The 18,659-nt window shown below is 36.4% G+C and overlaps 1 protein-coding gene across 1 annotated transcript in view; it reads right to left on the bottom strand.

The window, feature by feature from the left end:
• Window positions 1-18,659, bottom strand: part of Otogl (otogelin like) — a 140,317-nt gene that overhangs the window by 108,763 nt on the left and 12,895 nt on the right. Inside the window, exons 6-10 of the mRNA XM_059245619.1 lie at window positions 18,316-18,470; window positions 12,932-13,053; window positions 9,329-9,534; window positions 4,496-4,623; window positions 4,039-4,145 (exon numbers count right to left, since the gene is read on the bottom strand). Of these exons, the coding sequence (XP_059101602.1) occupies window positions 4,039-4,145; window positions 4,496-4,623; window positions 9,329-9,534; window positions 12,932-13,053; window positions 18,316-18,470 (718 nt within the window). The remainder of the gene's footprint in view (window positions 1-4,038; window positions 4,146-4,495; window positions 4,624-9,328; window positions 9,535-12,931; window positions 13,054-18,315; window positions 18,471-18,659) is intronic.

Here is an 18,659-nt window from a genome sequence, read left to right as displayed (position 1 = left end):
TGTCTTCTGTGACATACCTCACAGGAGACAAAAAAAATTGAAATTACACACATAGAAGAGATCCTATATGAATGCACCCACCTAAATTTAATACGATATATAGCAACACCTTTATCAAAGCCGTTCAACAAACTGAACACTCTTCCTATGGTCAAGTAAAAACTATAATGAAAAATATTTATAATTAAAATTTTTAAATCTTCATATGTGTTTTTACATCTACACAAAATATTCCAGACATTTTAGAATTTAATAATTATTAAATTCAGATAAAAATTTAAATGAAATTAAAGCAGATAAAATTATATTTCTACAAACACACCAAGGATAAACAGTTTTTTTTCAAACACCTCATTTTGAATTGCTCAATAGTCCATGGCCCTCCAAAGGATTACACTCACACTGTAGCAGCCCTTGCCATAACAGTCCAAAATATTTTTGAAAGACTTAATAAATATCATTTAACTTAAGATTTAAAAGGAGATTTTTGAGCACTTTCACTGAAGCTCGACATTTTTACAACATTGCCACAAGTAAATTATCTCTAATTATTTTTCTTGCAATCACTTTAGAACGCTCTCTAAACAATAATTTCTTATGGGATCTGCCAGTTCCCAAAGCAGATTAACAAGGCGCTTTCAAAATAAACAGGTTTCTAACAAGGTAGCGAGCTTGGTTTTCAACCCAATCCATACTCAAAATTGGATAGTTAAGCATCTTAAAAGATAATGACCTTAAGAACATTCCATTTTGTGACTCTTAACATTTTTAGTCTTTGTTATAAAAGCCACCTTCTCAAATTGCCCTTACTCTGTGCTACTGTAATTGGAGCCAAGTAGCTTATCTAGTCCAATTAACTGAGCTTTAGAAAGCAAAAGAGAAACCTGTCCACATAACGTCAGGAGCTTAGAAAGTCCTAAAAGTACAGAAAGAAAAGTCGTTCTGAAAAGAAGTGTATGTCAAAAATCGTTGAGTTTCTGAAAGAGATTTACCTTTAAAAGGCGTGTTTTCTCTGATTAATAGTAATTTTGAAAGTTAACAAGAAAGTGATTTGGGGCTTCCCAAGCAATGCAACAAATATTAAAATATGCCATTTACTGAGTGTCTTTGTTACTCCAAGAACCATGTGAGGCACACAGTCTTATGGCACCTGATGAAACACATCAAATCAGGCAAGAAGGAATTTATTCTCCTAACTGACTGAGAGGAAATGAGCTGATTTTCCATTTGGATGTTAACTCTAATGAGAAAAACAAGCATTAAATAATAGTTGTTTCTAATTCAATTGACTCTGGCATGCCAAAAAATTAAAAATCGTTTCTTTGCTGCCAAGGTTTTAGAAGCAAAACCCGGAAGGCATAATTACAAGGATTGTATTGTTCCCATCTAAATGCTCCATCTTCCCTGGAGCCTTGTATACAGTTCTTGATCCCTTGTGTCCATCACAAGCAGGAGTCAAACATGGCTGGGAACCTGCTTCTCTACCCTATGAGAATTAAGGTTTTCAGGGTAGAGACTATGTGGACATAGTTTTTGTGTTTACATATTGTCACATTGTTTAGCTATGAGGCACAAGAGATGGGTGTCAAGTCAATTTCAACAAGTTATCACAACATAAGCAAGAAATGAATGTGTGTCCAACCAATTCACCTTTTCATTGAACAGAATCCTTCTGAATCAGTTCCATAGCACAGGAAAAGAAAAGAATTATTCATTTCCTACTGAAGAAAAGGACAGAAGAACAGTGCAAAGGTGTGCCTTGAAAGAAATACCAGGAGAAGTGGAAATGTATTGTGGGAGTTTCCCACTTCTGTTTTGGCAATGTCCACTAAACTCAACCACGATGCCCTTCTTCCCATATGACCTGCTGTTCTTCCACAGTTCAGGCTTTCCACCTCAGACACGTGCCTTAAGGGTCAGTTAATTTAAACTGCTACAAGGTAATTCTCTACCTGACTGTTCTGCTGCATAGCTGTCATAGATTCAAAACAAATAAAATAAAAAAGTGATTTTCTCACTGAAAGTTTATATGACATGGATATAGGGGTGCAATGCTTTTATCTTTTAATTCACCCTTCTTTTCATTATTAGAAACTTGCATATTTCCTGGGTGTGTGGATTCTCAGCAAGAGGCATCACTAGCCTTCTGTGCATCTAGGTACGGCCATGTTTCTGCAGTCTGGTCCAAAAGGCTAAGAATGAGGGTTGTATATGAATCTTCCAGGTAAGAAATACTATCCCTTTGTTTCCTTTCTCCTTTTCTGACAGCTAACATGAAGACATAAGAGGAGCCAGTTGGGCCTTGAAATTGAGAATAGTAACAAGGACATCGTGTATCAACAAAACTGCAAAGTCACTGTTAAGTTTATGGAACAGAGCCACAATGTTAATCCAAGAGCAATTACTGGCTTGAGCTTTTAAATGACAGAAGTATAAACATTCTATTTAAGTTTATCCACTGTTACTTTGGCTATTGAAGCAGTCAAATTAATGAGTAGAGAGTGACTTTCTTGAATATATGAAATGATGTTCTATCTCAGGTTATGAAAAGAAATGGGTATTAAAGATGCCTGTGACAAAGCAATTTAGGAATATTTGAAACAAGGGACACAAACCACTGTGGATAAAGAATAATTTTTTAATTGTGTATAAGTGGAGAAATAAGGGACAAGCTTACTTTTGTAGATCTTGAATGGAAAAAGGTCAGTTTGAGTAAAAGAACAAAGACATAACAATTAGTGCTTACTTTTTAAAAAGAAAGGGAAGAATTCTTTTTCAAAAATGCATAGTAAGGTCACTGGCCATCAGTGGAGAGGAGAAGCTAATTGAGAGCTTTGTTCTTGTTTAGAAACCCCTAGATTTTGTGACTGTCTACCCAAGTCAAGGCATGACTGCACTCTACTCAAAGCCAAGTCATAATGCCAATCAGATTATTTTATTATTTGGAAAACACCAGTACATTCAATATACCGTTATAACATACAATGATCTAAAGAAGAGTATCTACAGGTAACATAATTTCAACACTTTCTACTTTTTTTGTATTACCTTTGATAAAAGGAGAGATCTTAACAAGCTACCAAAAAAATAAAATGGCTTTACTTGACCAAAACCTAGTCAGCTGTTCCATAAAAATATTCAAATATACTATTTATATTTCTTGGGACTCATTAAATATTCAGATATACAAAATCCCTAAAGTACACTTGAATCTTCAAGATGGCTAATCACATATACTTGATAATTGAAAATAGGCAAAATTTAAAAATAGTTCAATAATGGGTAATTTGTCTTAAGGTCTGTGATAAACACAGTGTGATCAATTTGTTGCCTAGACAACTTCCTATTCTGGGTGCTGTTAACCTGGGATAACATAAAGCAATCTGGGACTATGATTAGAAAAACCTTAAAGGTGCATTTCTAGTCATCTCCAGTTGAAATTATCATTTCCTTCAATTGTGCATAAGGGCATCAATCAAATCCCAAAATGTTATTAGCAACATATGTGATTTTGTCAGCAACATGTCTCATTTATTTTTTTCATGTGTTCTCATTTCTTATTATAACTGTAGAAATTACAAATTATTATTTGTACCCACGATGTCAGATTTCAGCAGTTGTTAAATAGGAAATATATTTTAAAGTATGTATGTATTTAGAAAATGATTCCTTTCACTCTTTTGATGACTATTTCATTAGTTTCCTTCATAATATTGTTTTATTTTGAGGATCTTAAACATTATTGCACAGAAGGTTCTATAGGCATCTCTAGAATCTAAAAACATAAGGGCCAGTGGCACAAAGTATTTAAAAGCCACTGGATTCTGTTCCCACTATGTAAAACATTTAACTACCCATTAGACAGTCAGATTCTAATAAGTAGCTGTTAGTCCAGTTTGGGCTTTACACTTAGCACTCTTTGGCAATCCACTAACGTGGCTATGTCACAGAAGTCCATCTGCTCTTGGATATTTTTGTTTGTTTGTTTGTTTGTTCTGTATAAAGAAATAGATTGTAAATACCAATTGTTTCACTTACTTGCACAGGTCATTAACACAGCTGGCAATATATAAGTACGGATCGATGTATTCGTGGCAGCTCAGGAAAGGGAACTGCAGCAATATCTGGCATTTGAAGAAGATTGCCTGTGCACAAAGCAGATGCCAATCATCAGAACAACTTCACTGGTACACGAGAATGCTCACCTCTGCTTGGTACTAATCTACCTGCTGAACTCTCTGTTCGCACCAGGAAAGGGCAGATAATTTACACTCATAAAATGCAATGAACAATTTTCAAACTACATTTTTTATTACTGCATTGATAAGCCCCATTATATCCACTATTTCTGAAATTAATGTGAAGTCATTCCACATTGGAAATATGTACTCTGAATTCAGTAATTTAATTATACTGATTTGCACTACAATGCTTAATGCAAAAAAAGATTTGTATTAAGTCCAACATGCTCAAATTTTTTTTGTATCAAACTTACCTCAAATGCTGGCATTCCACTGGAACATGGATTTGGAAAGTCTGAGGGAGTAGGTACACATTTAGGGTCATCTAGAGTCTGCACCAGCCAGCTATTTGCAAACATAGCAATGTCTTCTGTGTAGTCCTCTATTGCAAACAAACACAAACAGTGTTGTATCAGAGGCATTTTCACAAACCTTCTTAAAATTGTCCTTCCGAGATGAGGAAGAGGTCCCAGCCAGTAAGTGTTTGCCGCACAAGCGTGGGAACCTGAGTTTGATCACCAGAACCCATGTACACATGTGGGGCACAGTGGGGCACACTTGTAATTCTAATGCTGGGGAGGCTGAGACAAACAAATCCCTGGGGCACACTGGGCAGGAGGTTAAGAATACTTGATGAGTTCCAGGACAGTGAGAGACCCTGTTTCAAGAGAGATGGGTGATGTTCCTGAGAATGAAACCCGAGGCTGTCCTCTGGTCTCCAGAGGTAAATGCACACACACACATCTAAACACAGGCACACATTTTTAAAGTTCTCTTCCATTTTGAGAGGAAACAACAACAAAAGTACTGGAACCATAAAATCATTTCAGAAAGCACACATATAGGCAATGAAAGAATAGAAAAGGACCCAAAGGAAATAATGCTAAGAAATGAATCTATTTCATCTAAATATGACGAAGAGTGGGCTGAAGCATGCTTTAAAAGGATCTCAGAGTTAAGAAGCCTAACTGGTCCCAGAATAATTAAGGGGCAGGATTTAGGAGTTCATATATGACCCAGCAGACATTCGGTGGTGAATGACCTGCAACAGATCAGATTTAAGACATGGTACCACCTGGCCTTTGAAGAAGTTCAAGACAAGATATGGAAATGAATCCTGCCCCATAGTCAGACAAAGGCTGAATCTCACATCTCACAGGCTTGGCAGAAACATCTAAGACAGAAGGATTTCAGATTGGAGCTTTGGATTTTCTGCCATCCAGACTTGATGGTCAGAGGTCAGCCATGGGTGGCAATAACTGTACTAATTAATCCAGATCTCCAGTGAAATGTTTCCCCACTCTCCCTGAGCAATTCAAGATAGGGAAGCTACTATCTGTGGGCTCCTAGTAAACTTTGGTTAAATTCATTGTTTACAGGAATGCTTGTTCTTTATGTTACATTCCAAACTTGCCTATAGCCTAGAAGATTGGGCAGGGTGGGCACCTGCCATTTCCACCTCATGCCTCCCGACTCATCCTCCTACTTCAGTTCTTACAGAATCCTCTCCAGCCACCTGGTTTTGGGGGCTGTTCATTCACAACTCGGGGCCCATGATTTCATGGGCCTCCCCCTCCAAAACCACTCTTCTGGGATGCTAAGCGGGAAGGTCTCAAGCTCACAGTTTTCCCTGGCTACAGTTGAGTTCAAGGTCAATCTAGGTAATTTAGTGAGAGTCAGTCTCAAAAGAAGAAGAAAGCCAAGGGTGTAGCTAGTGATGGAACTCTTGCCTAGTATGTACAAGGCCATAAGTTCAATTCCTACTATTGTAAAAGTGAACAAATTTAAAAAAAAAAAAAAAAAAACACACTCTCCCAACAGTTTCCTCTCTTCATTTAAGACTTCGTTTAGTGTGACCTTCTGAAAACAAGTTCTAGATCATTGCCAACACATATTGTTCTGTTGTTCTTATCTCATTTCCCACTTTCCATCAAGGCTGCCATTTCTCATAAAAATTACACTTTAATTTGTGTCCTTATTTATTTTACTTTCTATGATAATAAATGAGAGACTAGCTTCACTGCTTTATTCCTGTATCCTTAGTTTAATATCTAACTTACAGCACATGCTCAAAATATATTTACCAAATAAATGAATGAAGAACATAGATGACTGTTCAATATTTATTAAATTATATTCTTGATCTTCCAAGCACGTCTAGCATCTTTTGTGATCACTGAAATTGCTGGAAACATTACACACGGAACAAAACTCGTCGTAAAATACTTATTTAAAAGTGGAAAAGTTGATTTTTTTTCCTTAAGTAAAGCTATAGCCATGTTTCATTTCAAAATACCAGTTCTTTAAAGTCTGAAGAACAAAAAGTATTTTCAAAAGTCCCAATTATTTCAACATTTGTTTTACAAAACAGCTTGGGCAATGCCTTAGAGTTTACTTCTAGCTTCAGACTCATACAAGTAACAAGTTCTACTTCATCGCATTGTAAAAGAGTCATATGTGATGTTTACTGTGAGACTTTAAATCCATATCTGTTAGTCCAAGAGCCCACTAAACCAGAATTACCATGCTTACTGTGAAAGATGCTGAAAGGAAAATAACCCACTGATTGCATAGGAACACTTTGGATAGTAAAGTACTACCAATTTTCAAGTTAGGGAAATGAGAGTAAACTAGGACCTTTGTGTTGGCGTGAAGCAAGACCAAGACATGACCTAGGAAAATGGAATTTTCAACTAAATAACCAATTAAGTCCTTCCTCCTTGCACAGAAATTCTGAAAGATCTTGTTTCTTTGTGAAGTAATCTTTGAAGGATAAGTAGGAATGCAGAGAGAAATACAGTTCTAATTACTCTTGGGAATCTACATATTCAGTTAGTATTTCATCAAACGATCCAACTTTTGATCTGATCAGCAAAGCACATGCTGAGTTTCAAGCAAACAGTAGAGGCCAAAGACAACACACTCACCTCTGGAAATTGCCTTGTATTTTTACAATCTTGGAAGAAATACAAAAGTAGACTTGTTTCATGTACCTACAAGTTATTTTAAATGAGATTTCTTTAATAATTCTACCTCGTGTTGTGTACCAGATTGTGAAGGAGCCAATTGCCATTCTCTGGGCTTCTCCTGGTCTTCAAGAGTCTATCTTCTTCCCTCCTGACAGCTCAACCCTAATTCAGTTTGACTTTGCCAGTCTTTGCATTGCTCATCACCTAATAGGCTTTTGATCGTGACCTTTACTTACTTCACTGCCAAAAATCACTTTCTGCCCCAGAGCTCCAGGGTGCACACAGATGCCTAGCCCATCTTCCTATCCCTAACAAGAGAGATGCTGCCATCCATCTTCACCTCTATAGCAGGCTCCCTGAATGTCCTGGTGGAAGTCATTCAAAGCAATCTTGTCCAACTCCCACACTAAGAACTGGAGTGATTATTACGTATTTCATGAAACTTTGATAGAGAAGGAAAATTAATAATTGCCATTTGATTGGCTCTGTGTTAGTTCCAAATACTCCTTCCAAACATAGTCTCCAGATTCCAAAGTTGTAAGCCTTTTCATTCCCAGTACCCAATGGATAAGTTACCATTTCCAAGTGTTCCTAGTACTGTACATTTATACTATACTCACAGACTTCTGAGCATTCCATTTACATTTTCTCATTAGATAGTCACAGACCAGGAGGCACTGAGGATTGTTTTCATTATTTCTATTCTATATATGAGGAAACTGACTCAGTGGAGCTAGACTCTCTAATCTATCTCTCGGTAAATTAGCCCTGGTAATAAATTATCCATGTAGTATGAGTAATGTGTTTGCATTTTACTAAGGGCTTGTTAAAGTTATACAAAAACATCTTTCTACTCCTGGGGGATACCTAGAGACAATTACAAAGTAAATAAAATGGATTGAGTAGTATCTACATGCTGGGAAATCTACATATTTGCAGGAATTGTCTCACTTAATCCTTGCCACTCAGTGAAAATATATACTGTCACATCATTAAAATTAGAAAATGTAATAACTAACAAAGCAGAATTTTATCCCACATTCTGACTTGAAGAATATACACTTTAGAATGTTCTTTTAACACCCATTAAAGTACAACATATATGGACAACTACCATTAACTTTGTAATACAAAACAAACACTATTATGTAGCAAACTGTGCTTTAAAGGCAATTGTTTGCCATTAATAACATCTAATCCAGCTCTAATAGAATCAACTGAAAGTTGCATTATACTGGAGGCTGTGATGTTGTTGTAAAATTAAGAAAATACTAAACGCCTTACAAGATGATATCAGGGTTAGGAATAATGCTGCTGTATATTCATATTAAACATTATGACAAACAATAAAGTATATTTTAACTATCACTGATTACACTATAAGTCCAGAATTGCTATGTTCCTCTTTTACAGCCATGGAAAGAGTCAATGATCCAATCTCAGAAATATGTAAGAGTAGAAGGTAGAAGGTCAGGTCCACTGGTACTAAGAGCAATGTTCTTTTTTATTTAGCCTCTTTATGTGGACCTGAATCATGGTTATGGCCTGTGTTCTTACCCCTCAGCAGTCTCCAAATAGAAATGGACTCTGTTACTAGTGACTCACTGAGGTGAGTTTCATGCCTTAGACTCAACAGGTGACCAGGAAGGCATGTAAAATCTTTCTCAGTTACTATGCAGAGTGACAAAACCTGACTTCATTTCATCATCTTCACAAAACTATCACCTGGCACTCATTTTACTTTATTAGCTTTTCTCCTAAAGTAAACACATTCAAACCAAATGGTTTAAGTCATTAGAATGTGAACTCCAAGAGTGGGGAATTCCACATTTTGATCAGTGCCACCTCCCAAGTCCCCATGCAACTGAAACTCCGGATACAAAGTAAATGCTCAGGGAACATTTGCTATGTGAGCAAATGCTGCATCTTAGCTTAGCAAATGTTGCCAAGTAACCAGAAAACATTTTCCAACTTGACCTCCACTTGAAATGACCAGAGTAGACAAATGGTAGCCAGAGATTTTCTACCATTAGCCAAGTCTTCTGGCTACTAACTGCTGTTGGCCAAAGGAAGAAGACTCTAAAGGGCCCACCCCTTTCTCGTGTTCCATCTTCTTACCTTGATGAATCACAAAATCATCTGACTGAATGCCATTGTAGTTTGCACACAAGCCACAGGATTTCCCTTTGTGCTCCTCAGACAATTTGAGGTAAATTCCTGATACTCCATCCCATGCCAACGAAAAGCCAAAGGTAGTTTTCACCAGAATGTAGTCAGCTAGCTTCTCGATGTACACCTGGCCAACTGTCTGAGGCAAAGATAAACTGGAAAACAGAACAATGTAATATCTGAACCATGACCAAGTCATAGTTATACATGCCATGTTCTCAAGACAATTCAGGTAATAATTGACAAAGAATTTTTACACAGAGTTATTGAATGAGCTATACAGGGAGATCCCCAAAAGTTTCATTCTCTGGGAAATTTCAACATTTAATATTTAAACTAAAGTACAAAGAAGATGCCACTGATGTAGAGTTAATACTTAAAATTTAGTAGTTGTTTCGAAAACCAGAAATACACAGCTGAAAATTATGTATAATCTTTTCAATGTGGCAACTAGCTCTATTAATTTGGTAGAATGAGGGTTAAAGAATACTTTTTATCCAGACAGCTAAAGAGAATCTAAAAATTCTGCTTAACAGTTGTGAAGTGCAGCCAAGCAATATTCAAAGTATTCAGATGTCCTTGAGCTCTGATTTTATTTCATTTTACTTCCAACCAAAAAGGACTAACCAAACGGACATTGTAAAGGCGTAATGAGTCACTTCAAAAACAAAAGAACACTGTCCTCCTTCCATTTATAAATGGTGCAGTAGAGAACAGGCCCTAATCATAAAATAAATTTGAGAAGCTCACTTTTATTAAGGGATCATATCAAAATAAATTTATAAAACATGGTGTAAGATAGGTAGTTAATAGATGCAGTCATACCTTTCTCTCAAAAAATCAAATTAGTAATTTCTGTTCTAGAAAGAGCATAGCTCTGTCCAACAAAAACCGAAGTAAGCAAACTAAGAGATAATTCCTAAAGAAACACTATAAAATATCTCGTACCATTTGCACAAAGCTTTTGTACGCACAAATATTTACAGAAAATAGTTATAAGCAATGAGAAATCACTATGAACTGTAATTAGAGAATAAAAAAACCAGTTCATAAAAAGTTATGATTAAAAGCTTAATGTAAAAACTTCATAGTAAAAGTCAGTAAGAAACAACAATGAAAATATTACTTGTTTGAATTTACCAGTTTATAAAAATCTGTATTTCAAAGTAGTGGGCCATATTTTATAAACACATTTTAGACTAATGGGATGCTAATCTGTGGGAGGTGTAGCTCTGGTGAGGGGGATGTTGCTGTGGTTATCTGTCCGTCATCTCTGAGTGTCGGTTCGCTTTCACTGTAAATTTAATTAAATAAGTATTTTTAAGAGAAAATTGGGTATCTGTGATTACCTTGATGTTTATGACACAGAAGGGTGCTGATGAAGAGGAGAATGGAAGAAGGAGAACAGACCCTAATCAGTCTAAGACATACTCTATGCAAGATGTGTGTGGGGTTTGGGTTTCCATCTATAACTGGAAATGTAAAATGTAAGCAGACAGTGATACCCAGATTTATGTTAAGAAAGTACCCAGGGGTTCATCTATACCAAAACTCCTTACTTCACAGTTCAGAGAACTGAAAGCCAGAGACATACACATTTGACCTCTTTGGACCCCTCTCAAGAGCCTACTAGACTAATGACTAATAATAATAATAATAATAATAATAATAATAATGGTAAATATGATTATTATAATAATGTATTAGTGTAAGAAGCATTACCAAATAATAAATTCACCCTCTATCTATAACACAACTGGAATTCCTTGTAGAATTTTTTTATTATTGAAATCAATTATGCCTTCCATTTAACAAATGAATAGTATTCTTGAAAATTTTCCTGAAGAAAATTTATTTTACAAAACATGGCCATTGTAAGTGCCCATTACTCAAAAGCCCAAATGAAAATTTGTAAGTTACCATGTAAAGTCAGCTCTAGAAAATGCATGTTTAACCATATCTTCCATTCAAATGGTCAGTTTTCTCTTTACAGTGGTTCTCAACCTGTGGGCTGTACCCTTTGGAAAACACATATTTCTAACGGTCTTAAGAACCCCCAACCATAAATTTATTTTCGTTGCTATCTCATAACTGTAACTTTGCTACTGAGTGGTGCCTCAGTTCCTAAGACCATTGGAAATATGTGTTTTCCAGTGGTCACGACCCACAGGTTGAGAACCACTGTTTTAGAAGAAAATAATCAAGTATCTTCTGTCTCTGCCTCTGTGTCTCTCAGTGTCTCTGTTTCTCTCTATCTCTCTCTCTGTCTTTCTTCATCTCTATCTCTCTGTCTCTCTGTCTGTGTGTGTGTGTGTGTGTGTGTGTGTGTGTGTGTGTGTGTATGTGTGTATGTCATTCTATGGCATGTACTACTGTCCTCTCATTCTTTGTTAACATCCTTGCTTAAATCTGTACTAAAACCTAAGACTTTAAAAACAAATTCCAATTTTGCTTAAAACAAAATAACAGAAAGTGATAAGAAAATAAGAAGCCCAGAAATCTGGGCCTTGTGGTCCATGCTTGTTTCCCCAACACTCAGAAGGTTTATGCAAAGATGATTCCTGTGAGTTCTCAGCCAGCCTGGGATACATAGTAAGCACTAGGACAGAAAAAACATAGGACAAGGCTTTGTACCAAGAGAAAAAGGCATTAAAAATTAAATAATCTCCAAATGGGGTGAGGGCTCCTCTTGGCTGCAGACTAACATGATGTTTCCCTGAAGCTCGCCTTTTTACAATAGTGCTCCTGGCCCTGGCTGACTCTCCATGGAGGAAAAACATCATCAGTGTACTATTGGAAGGAATCCCATGGTTCACACACCCAACAGTGAGTTCTGAATGATGGATAAAACTGTTCCATCTCACTATTTACTTTTTCTGGCTTAGCTGAACTAGGAAATGTTTCAAACTGGGTGTCTTTGTAATTATTTAGATTGGAAGGGAAATTATTCCCCATGATTCCCAGTTTTAACTGTATAAAACCTTTGTCTAACATAAACATCCCCTTCCCCAAAACTCTCAGGTCGTGTTGTTGGCAGGCAGGAAGCCACAGCGGCTGCTCTGATCTGTCAACGGGACAGCTATTTACTGGCTCAGAATCTTTGTCAAGTTTCCACTGCAGACTCTCAAGTGACACCCAAGACTCATTCTCACAGACTTGGGAGGACTTCCAGAATCCCTTCCAAGAGAAAATAGTCAATTTTTGTAAGATGTTCTATGAAGGGAAAGAGAAAACGTTGAAGAGCCAAAAGGAATCCAGATTAAACTACATAAAGATAGTTCTTGATGACGCCCTCAGGAGAAATGGCAATCCTGGGTACACCTCTGCAAATCTACCTGCATCATACACACTAGGATGTGGACCAGCTGGATTCCTAGTTGCCTGGTGGGCTCCAGCACCACTGAAGGTGTGATGTCTCTGTGACACTGCTGTAAAAGTCAGCCGAAGAACAAGTCCTCTACTCTGCTCTCTGCCACTCACTTTCAGTCTGAGCCATATGAAACGTCAGTGAATCTCTGGTGTCATTCTCATAGACCATTTTTCTCATCTTACCTGATTCCATTCATTTTTATTTCATGACCATATATTCTAATTTCCTCTTGGTTTGAAAAGAATAAGCTGATTGAACGATAACAAGAATACACGGAACCAAGGCACTTTGGGCTGTTATGGACCTGGAAGGAAGGAAAACAAAAAGAAAGCATGGGAAATAACTGCAAGGATTCACATGGTGTATCTTAGCAATCCACAGCATCATTAGTCCTATGATAGGCCTCAAAGTGAGGACTACGCTTACACTTAAGATTTTTGAAAGGAAAATAAAACTTACCTCAAAAACTGAACAATAATTTTATAAAATGCAAGTTATTCAGGATATTTGTAAGCTCGCCTTAACCTCTACATGTTAGATGATAATATTCTGAATCTATATAATATATGTTGGGAAAAATTATTTGGACAGAAGAATCATAACCACCATAAGGAAACACATTTGGAGTATTTATGTCCCTGTTAGGGTATCTATAGACTATCATGAGAGGATGTTGAATGGAGCTCAATAGCAAGCAATATTTATATGCTGACAAAGTGACTGCGACATCATTTAAAATAAAGTTGATTTTCCTTATTCATGAATACTTTAGAAGAAAAAGAAACTAAAGAATAAAGCAATTATTTCTTCAGACATTAGGAGGAATTCAGTTCACTAGGGGAGAGATAAAACAAGGAAAAGGAGTAGAAAAAGAACAGGTGAAAAGAAACTATGAATGTTACATTCTTTTACCTTATCTCAAGATTAATTTCAGAAGGCTCAAAAACTAAAATATAAATCATAAAACCACAAGGCAACTGAAAACAGGTAGTTAAACAAATGCAAAAGAACTTTGAAATATGAAAAGGATAAGAAAAACACTAATAATAAGACATTTTGAAGATACTAATTCAATATGTAAGTGGCAAATGTTATTGACTTATTATGAATCTAACACATTCTAGGAATATAGCCATCAATAAAAGAGACAAAAGTACCTGCCTCCCTTAAATTTATATCCCATGACAAGAAAACAAGTAAAAGATAAAACTAAATAGAAATAAAATATATAGTGTTGGATAACATTAAGAAATATGAAGCAAAGAGAAGGCATATGGCATACACATCAAGATTTAAGGACAGGATTTTAGATGCCAGGCTAAGGAAAACTTCTCTGAGGCAGCAAATTTCTGGGAAAGATGGGGCTTGAGAGGAAAGCATGGGGCAAACCTAGCAGCCTCCTTAACCAAAAGAGATAAGAAATACAACAGCTAGGGGAAGGCATTTGACAAAAGCATTATCAATATCCAGGAACATCATCCAATCCCATTCAGATTGTTGAAAGATTCCTCTTTAGAGAACAGAACAGGGGAATGTTGACAGATATCAATACATGGGGGTTGTGCTAATGAAACAATAGTATCCATGCTCAGACTCACATTAGCCAAACAAGCCCTCTCCAAATGTCAGTGGTTCCAAACCAGCTTTTAAACATTTATTCTCAAATGTGAACAAATATTCATGAAAGTCCATACTATGAAAGACGGAACAATGAAAAAAAGAAATCAAAGAAACAATAACTATTTTTTGCTTTGAGTATATAATAAGTGATCTATATAATTGAATCCTAAATCAAAAATGATTTGTAAAAAGTTTATATATGTGTGTGTGTGTGTGTGTGTGTGTGTGTATACCTATATATCTAAAATATCAACTAGTAGCAAACAGAAAAGTGAACATATGACATCTCTAAAAAGATAATTCAATACTGTTTAGAAAAGAAATTTTAAATAAAAATAACTGAACATTGACAACATGATAGAAAAAATTAAATAATCAGAAGGTAGGAAGAGATAAGAGTTGGAAAGAAAGTTCCCACAATGTAGTACAAAAAAAAGCCAAATGATGGAAAATCTGTAACAAAATGAAGAGATCCTTCAGTTCAGGAACTTCAAGACATAATCATCAGAACTCTGAAGAAGAGGAATAGAGGAAATAAAGGAAGAAATATTGTTCCTAAATGAAGGAGCATAAGGCGTGCATGGGTCCCTTCATGTAAAGAAGAACAAAATAGTTATAAGCCTCATGTAATCATGACATCTTCAACCCCTGGGGATATTAAAAAAAAAAAAAAAACTTCTTTATTTCTTTTTCTTTCTTTCTTTCTTTCTTTCTTCCTTTCTTTCTTTCTTTTTAAGAAGCAAGGAAAAGGTTGAATTTAAAAAACTCACAGAAATCAGTAAATTGAACTCAAAATTTCTAGAAATTCTCCTCAAATTAAAAAATCAAGGTTTCAAAGTTGTCCTTCCATGCATATTTTCCAGACAAATATCTCTTCTCATTCTAAACATGGAGTTAAACACCTGGCGGGCAGCCTCTTTCACTGGCTTTTGTGACCTTACTGAGTTTATTGGGTCGCCTTGTCCAGCCTTAATACATGGGGAGGTGCTTAGTCTTACTGTAACTTGATATGCCATGTTTTGTTGATATTCCTGGAAGGCCTGCCCTTTTCTGAACAGAAATGAAGAGTGGATTGTGGGGGTGGGAACAGATGGGAGGTTGGGGGAGGGACTGGGTAGAGAGGAAAGAGGGGAAACTGTGGCCAGGCTATAAAATAAACAAACAAATAAATGAATGAATAATAAAAGCCTAATGGACTTCAAAAGCAGGACCAGGTACCTCGGTAAGCATAGGCCACAAGTTCCAAGGACTCAGGAAACTTTTCAAAGCAAATTCACCAAGAAGACAAAGTTCCTCCTAATATCAGACCATTCCTTGGATCCAAGAAACAAGAAAAACCAATACAGGAAATAAAAGAGTCATCTCCAGAAGTAGGGCGACAAGAAACTCCGAGTGCTGTGGACAGAAGTCTTATGAGGCAGCTTGTCTGATGGGAGTATGAGAAGGGAGGGTTGAAAAAGGGAGACTCCATGAAAGAGGGACTCTATCAAGAAGAGACCTACAGGGATAAGAGTGTGGGGGAAACAACAGTGACTGAGGTAAAATAAGAACCAAAGGGATAATCGTTCACCCTGGGAAAACACATGAGGGGAATAAAATCGGTGTAACTCACTGTGCTCAGCTCTCCACTGTTTACATAGTGACAATGACATAAAATCTACTGGTTGATTTGGTCAAAAAAATGATGTAACAATAATAGAGATAAATAAAGGAGAAAGGACCAGGGACGTGAGTGTATTCCTGGGTGTTTGTATGTATATGTATTTAAATATATGTGTTGGTGTGTTTAGCTAAGCAAAAAGCATAGGGCAACCAAGATAATTCCTCATTTGCTACAACAAGGGTGAACAGATAATTGATAACTTTGAAACTTGCAAAAATCATCACGTAGTTTGATATAAGACAAAAGAAACAGCTCAAGAAGTTGGCCTAATTGTTTCTGGGTGTCAGAATTCAGCTACACTGGAGAATGAAGAACAGCAGAGTCGTTTCTGTTACACATGTCTTGATGAACTATTTTAAACTATGAACACATATTGCCTTCATAAAAACAAAAGCCAATTTAAATAAAAATAACATGGCTATGAAAGGTAAAATGCATATTAATAGTCCTTTTCTGAAATATTTGCTTTTTTAAATCTAAATTTCCAAAATAGAATATTGTTCAATCATTTGAATCCTCCATGAATTTGAAGAAAATACAGCTAATAAAATTTTTATTTTTTAAGAACTTTTGTGGCACAGAGGAAAGTTCTTGATATAACATTCAGTGAAAATATAGAAGAGAAAATTAAGCAATAGCCTTTCAATTTATGAATTTGCATGAAATCCAAAGAAACAATCCTAGAAGAAAATGTATGAAACCATTAACAATGGCATCCCTTGAATGACAGCCCTTGTAAGTTTTAGACTCATGATTTTTTTTTCAAATATTCAAAAAAAGAAGTAAACTACTTTCATAGCCAATAAGCAAGACTACATTTAAGTAAACCTGTTTCTTGGTTGGAAAGAAAATTCCATCATTGAAAACTGGACCCATCCCTTAACTGTGGGAGCATGGTTCTGTATTCTGCACTGTAGTATGTTCCAGGACGGATTATCTCGTTGACGCCTTTGTTCTCAAAAGAATGAAACACTGAAACGGAACACTTTAGTTAGAGGTCAAAGGAGTTCAAGAGGCCAGAATTCTGGGAGGGTGGAGCAGAATGGTAAGTAACAATGAGAAAACAGGAGGGCAGGGCCTTGGAAGCACTCAAGTTGGGCCACACTTCTCTTCCCCAAGAGACTTTCTATTTACCCCACTGCCCCAAAATTTAACAATCAGTATACCTCACTGCCTTAGAGGATCACAGACCTAAGGCACAAATGCAAAGTTTTGCTTCACCCAACAAGGGGAAATTCAGACAACTACAACATGATTTAGAAGTAAAACAAACATCAAATTTCAATATGTTGTCTATAAAGAGTTAGTTTTTAAATGGGACAACACAGTACTTTCCTAGTTGTGATTTGAGATGCTTTGGTAAATGGGAAAGGAGATCCTTGGAATCTTTGTTTCAGTTACTGCTCTTGGGTACCTGAATTTTGAGATATTTTCTAGTAATTCATTGGAGTTAGGAACTCTGAAGCCAAGAGCTAGTTCTATGAGCTCCATCATGCAGCATGAATCTACCTAGCAATGGCATAATTCATGTTGTCCCTCTCATAAACATTAGCTTCCTCTACACACAGAGTTGCTTTTTTTTTTTTTTTTTTTTTTTTTTTGGTTTTTTGGTTTTTTGGTTTTTTGAGACAGGGTTTCTCTGTGTAGCTTTGGAGCCTTTCCTGGAACTCACTCTGTAGACCAGGCTGGCCTCAAACTCATAAAGATCTGCCAGCCTCTGCCTCCTGAGTGCTGGAATTAAGGCATGCGCCACCACCGCCGGGCTCCGAGTTGCTTTTGTTTTATGTTTTTATTTACTCATCTATTTTTGGAGCCAAGGATCCACACCAGGGCCTTGTGCTTGCTAAAATTTGCCACACCAATGAGCTATATTCCCTAGCCCAGGAGGAGCACTTTTTAAAAATGAAAGCAAGTGGGTATTTCAAATCAAAATAGAAGAGAGGGAGAAAATAGGAATAAGATTATTAACATCCGATTTTATCCTCTTCCAAATTACCAAAGAAAACCCAAACATCAGGGATATTGATGAGTGTTGCTATGGTAATAAATACATATTTCTCCACAACCTGGAAGATGATCCTGCATGGATTCTATCCCTGCTGCTAACATGCCAGTCATCATCTCAATAGAGTATTGAGGCCACAAATTTGGACCATTCCATTAAAAGTAGAGCCCTGTGTGTTCTATAATTATTGTCCAGTTCTCATCATTTGTCCAATACTTTTAAAATACATTATTTCCCAGGGTAATTTTTTTAATTGATTAAATTCAAGTACCACCTACCCATACTGTGTACTGAGGCTCCAAATTACCACAGTCCTTTGCAAATATATAAGAACAGCTTCCTGGGAAGTAATAGTAGATTCCATCAAATGTTTCAAAGTGATACTGTCCCCAGGTTTTGCAAATCCCATCTCTGCCACTTCCCATGTTTGGGACTAAAAAGAAATAAAATAATATTTAGTAGTGTAAAATAAATCACGTCTATTTCAAAACATTCAGTCACAATAAGGAATTGCAATTTTCACTAAAATAAGTATTTTCCCCTCTTTGGGTAGCCCATGGCACAGGAAGAAACCAGTAGCATTTGAAGAATCAGCTGTTCTTAAAACTACCCAACTCCTTAA

The sequence above is a fragment of the Peromyscus eremicus genome, chromosome 18 (genome assembly GCF_949786415.1).
Source record: "Peromyscus eremicus chromosome 18, PerEre_H2_v1, whole genome shotgun sequence".
In the NCBI taxonomy this organism is placed as follows: Eukaryota; Metazoa; Chordata; class Mammalia; order Rodentia; family Cricetidae; genus Peromyscus; species Peromyscus eremicus.
This window is presented reverse-complemented; position numbering and strand designations above follow the sequence as displayed.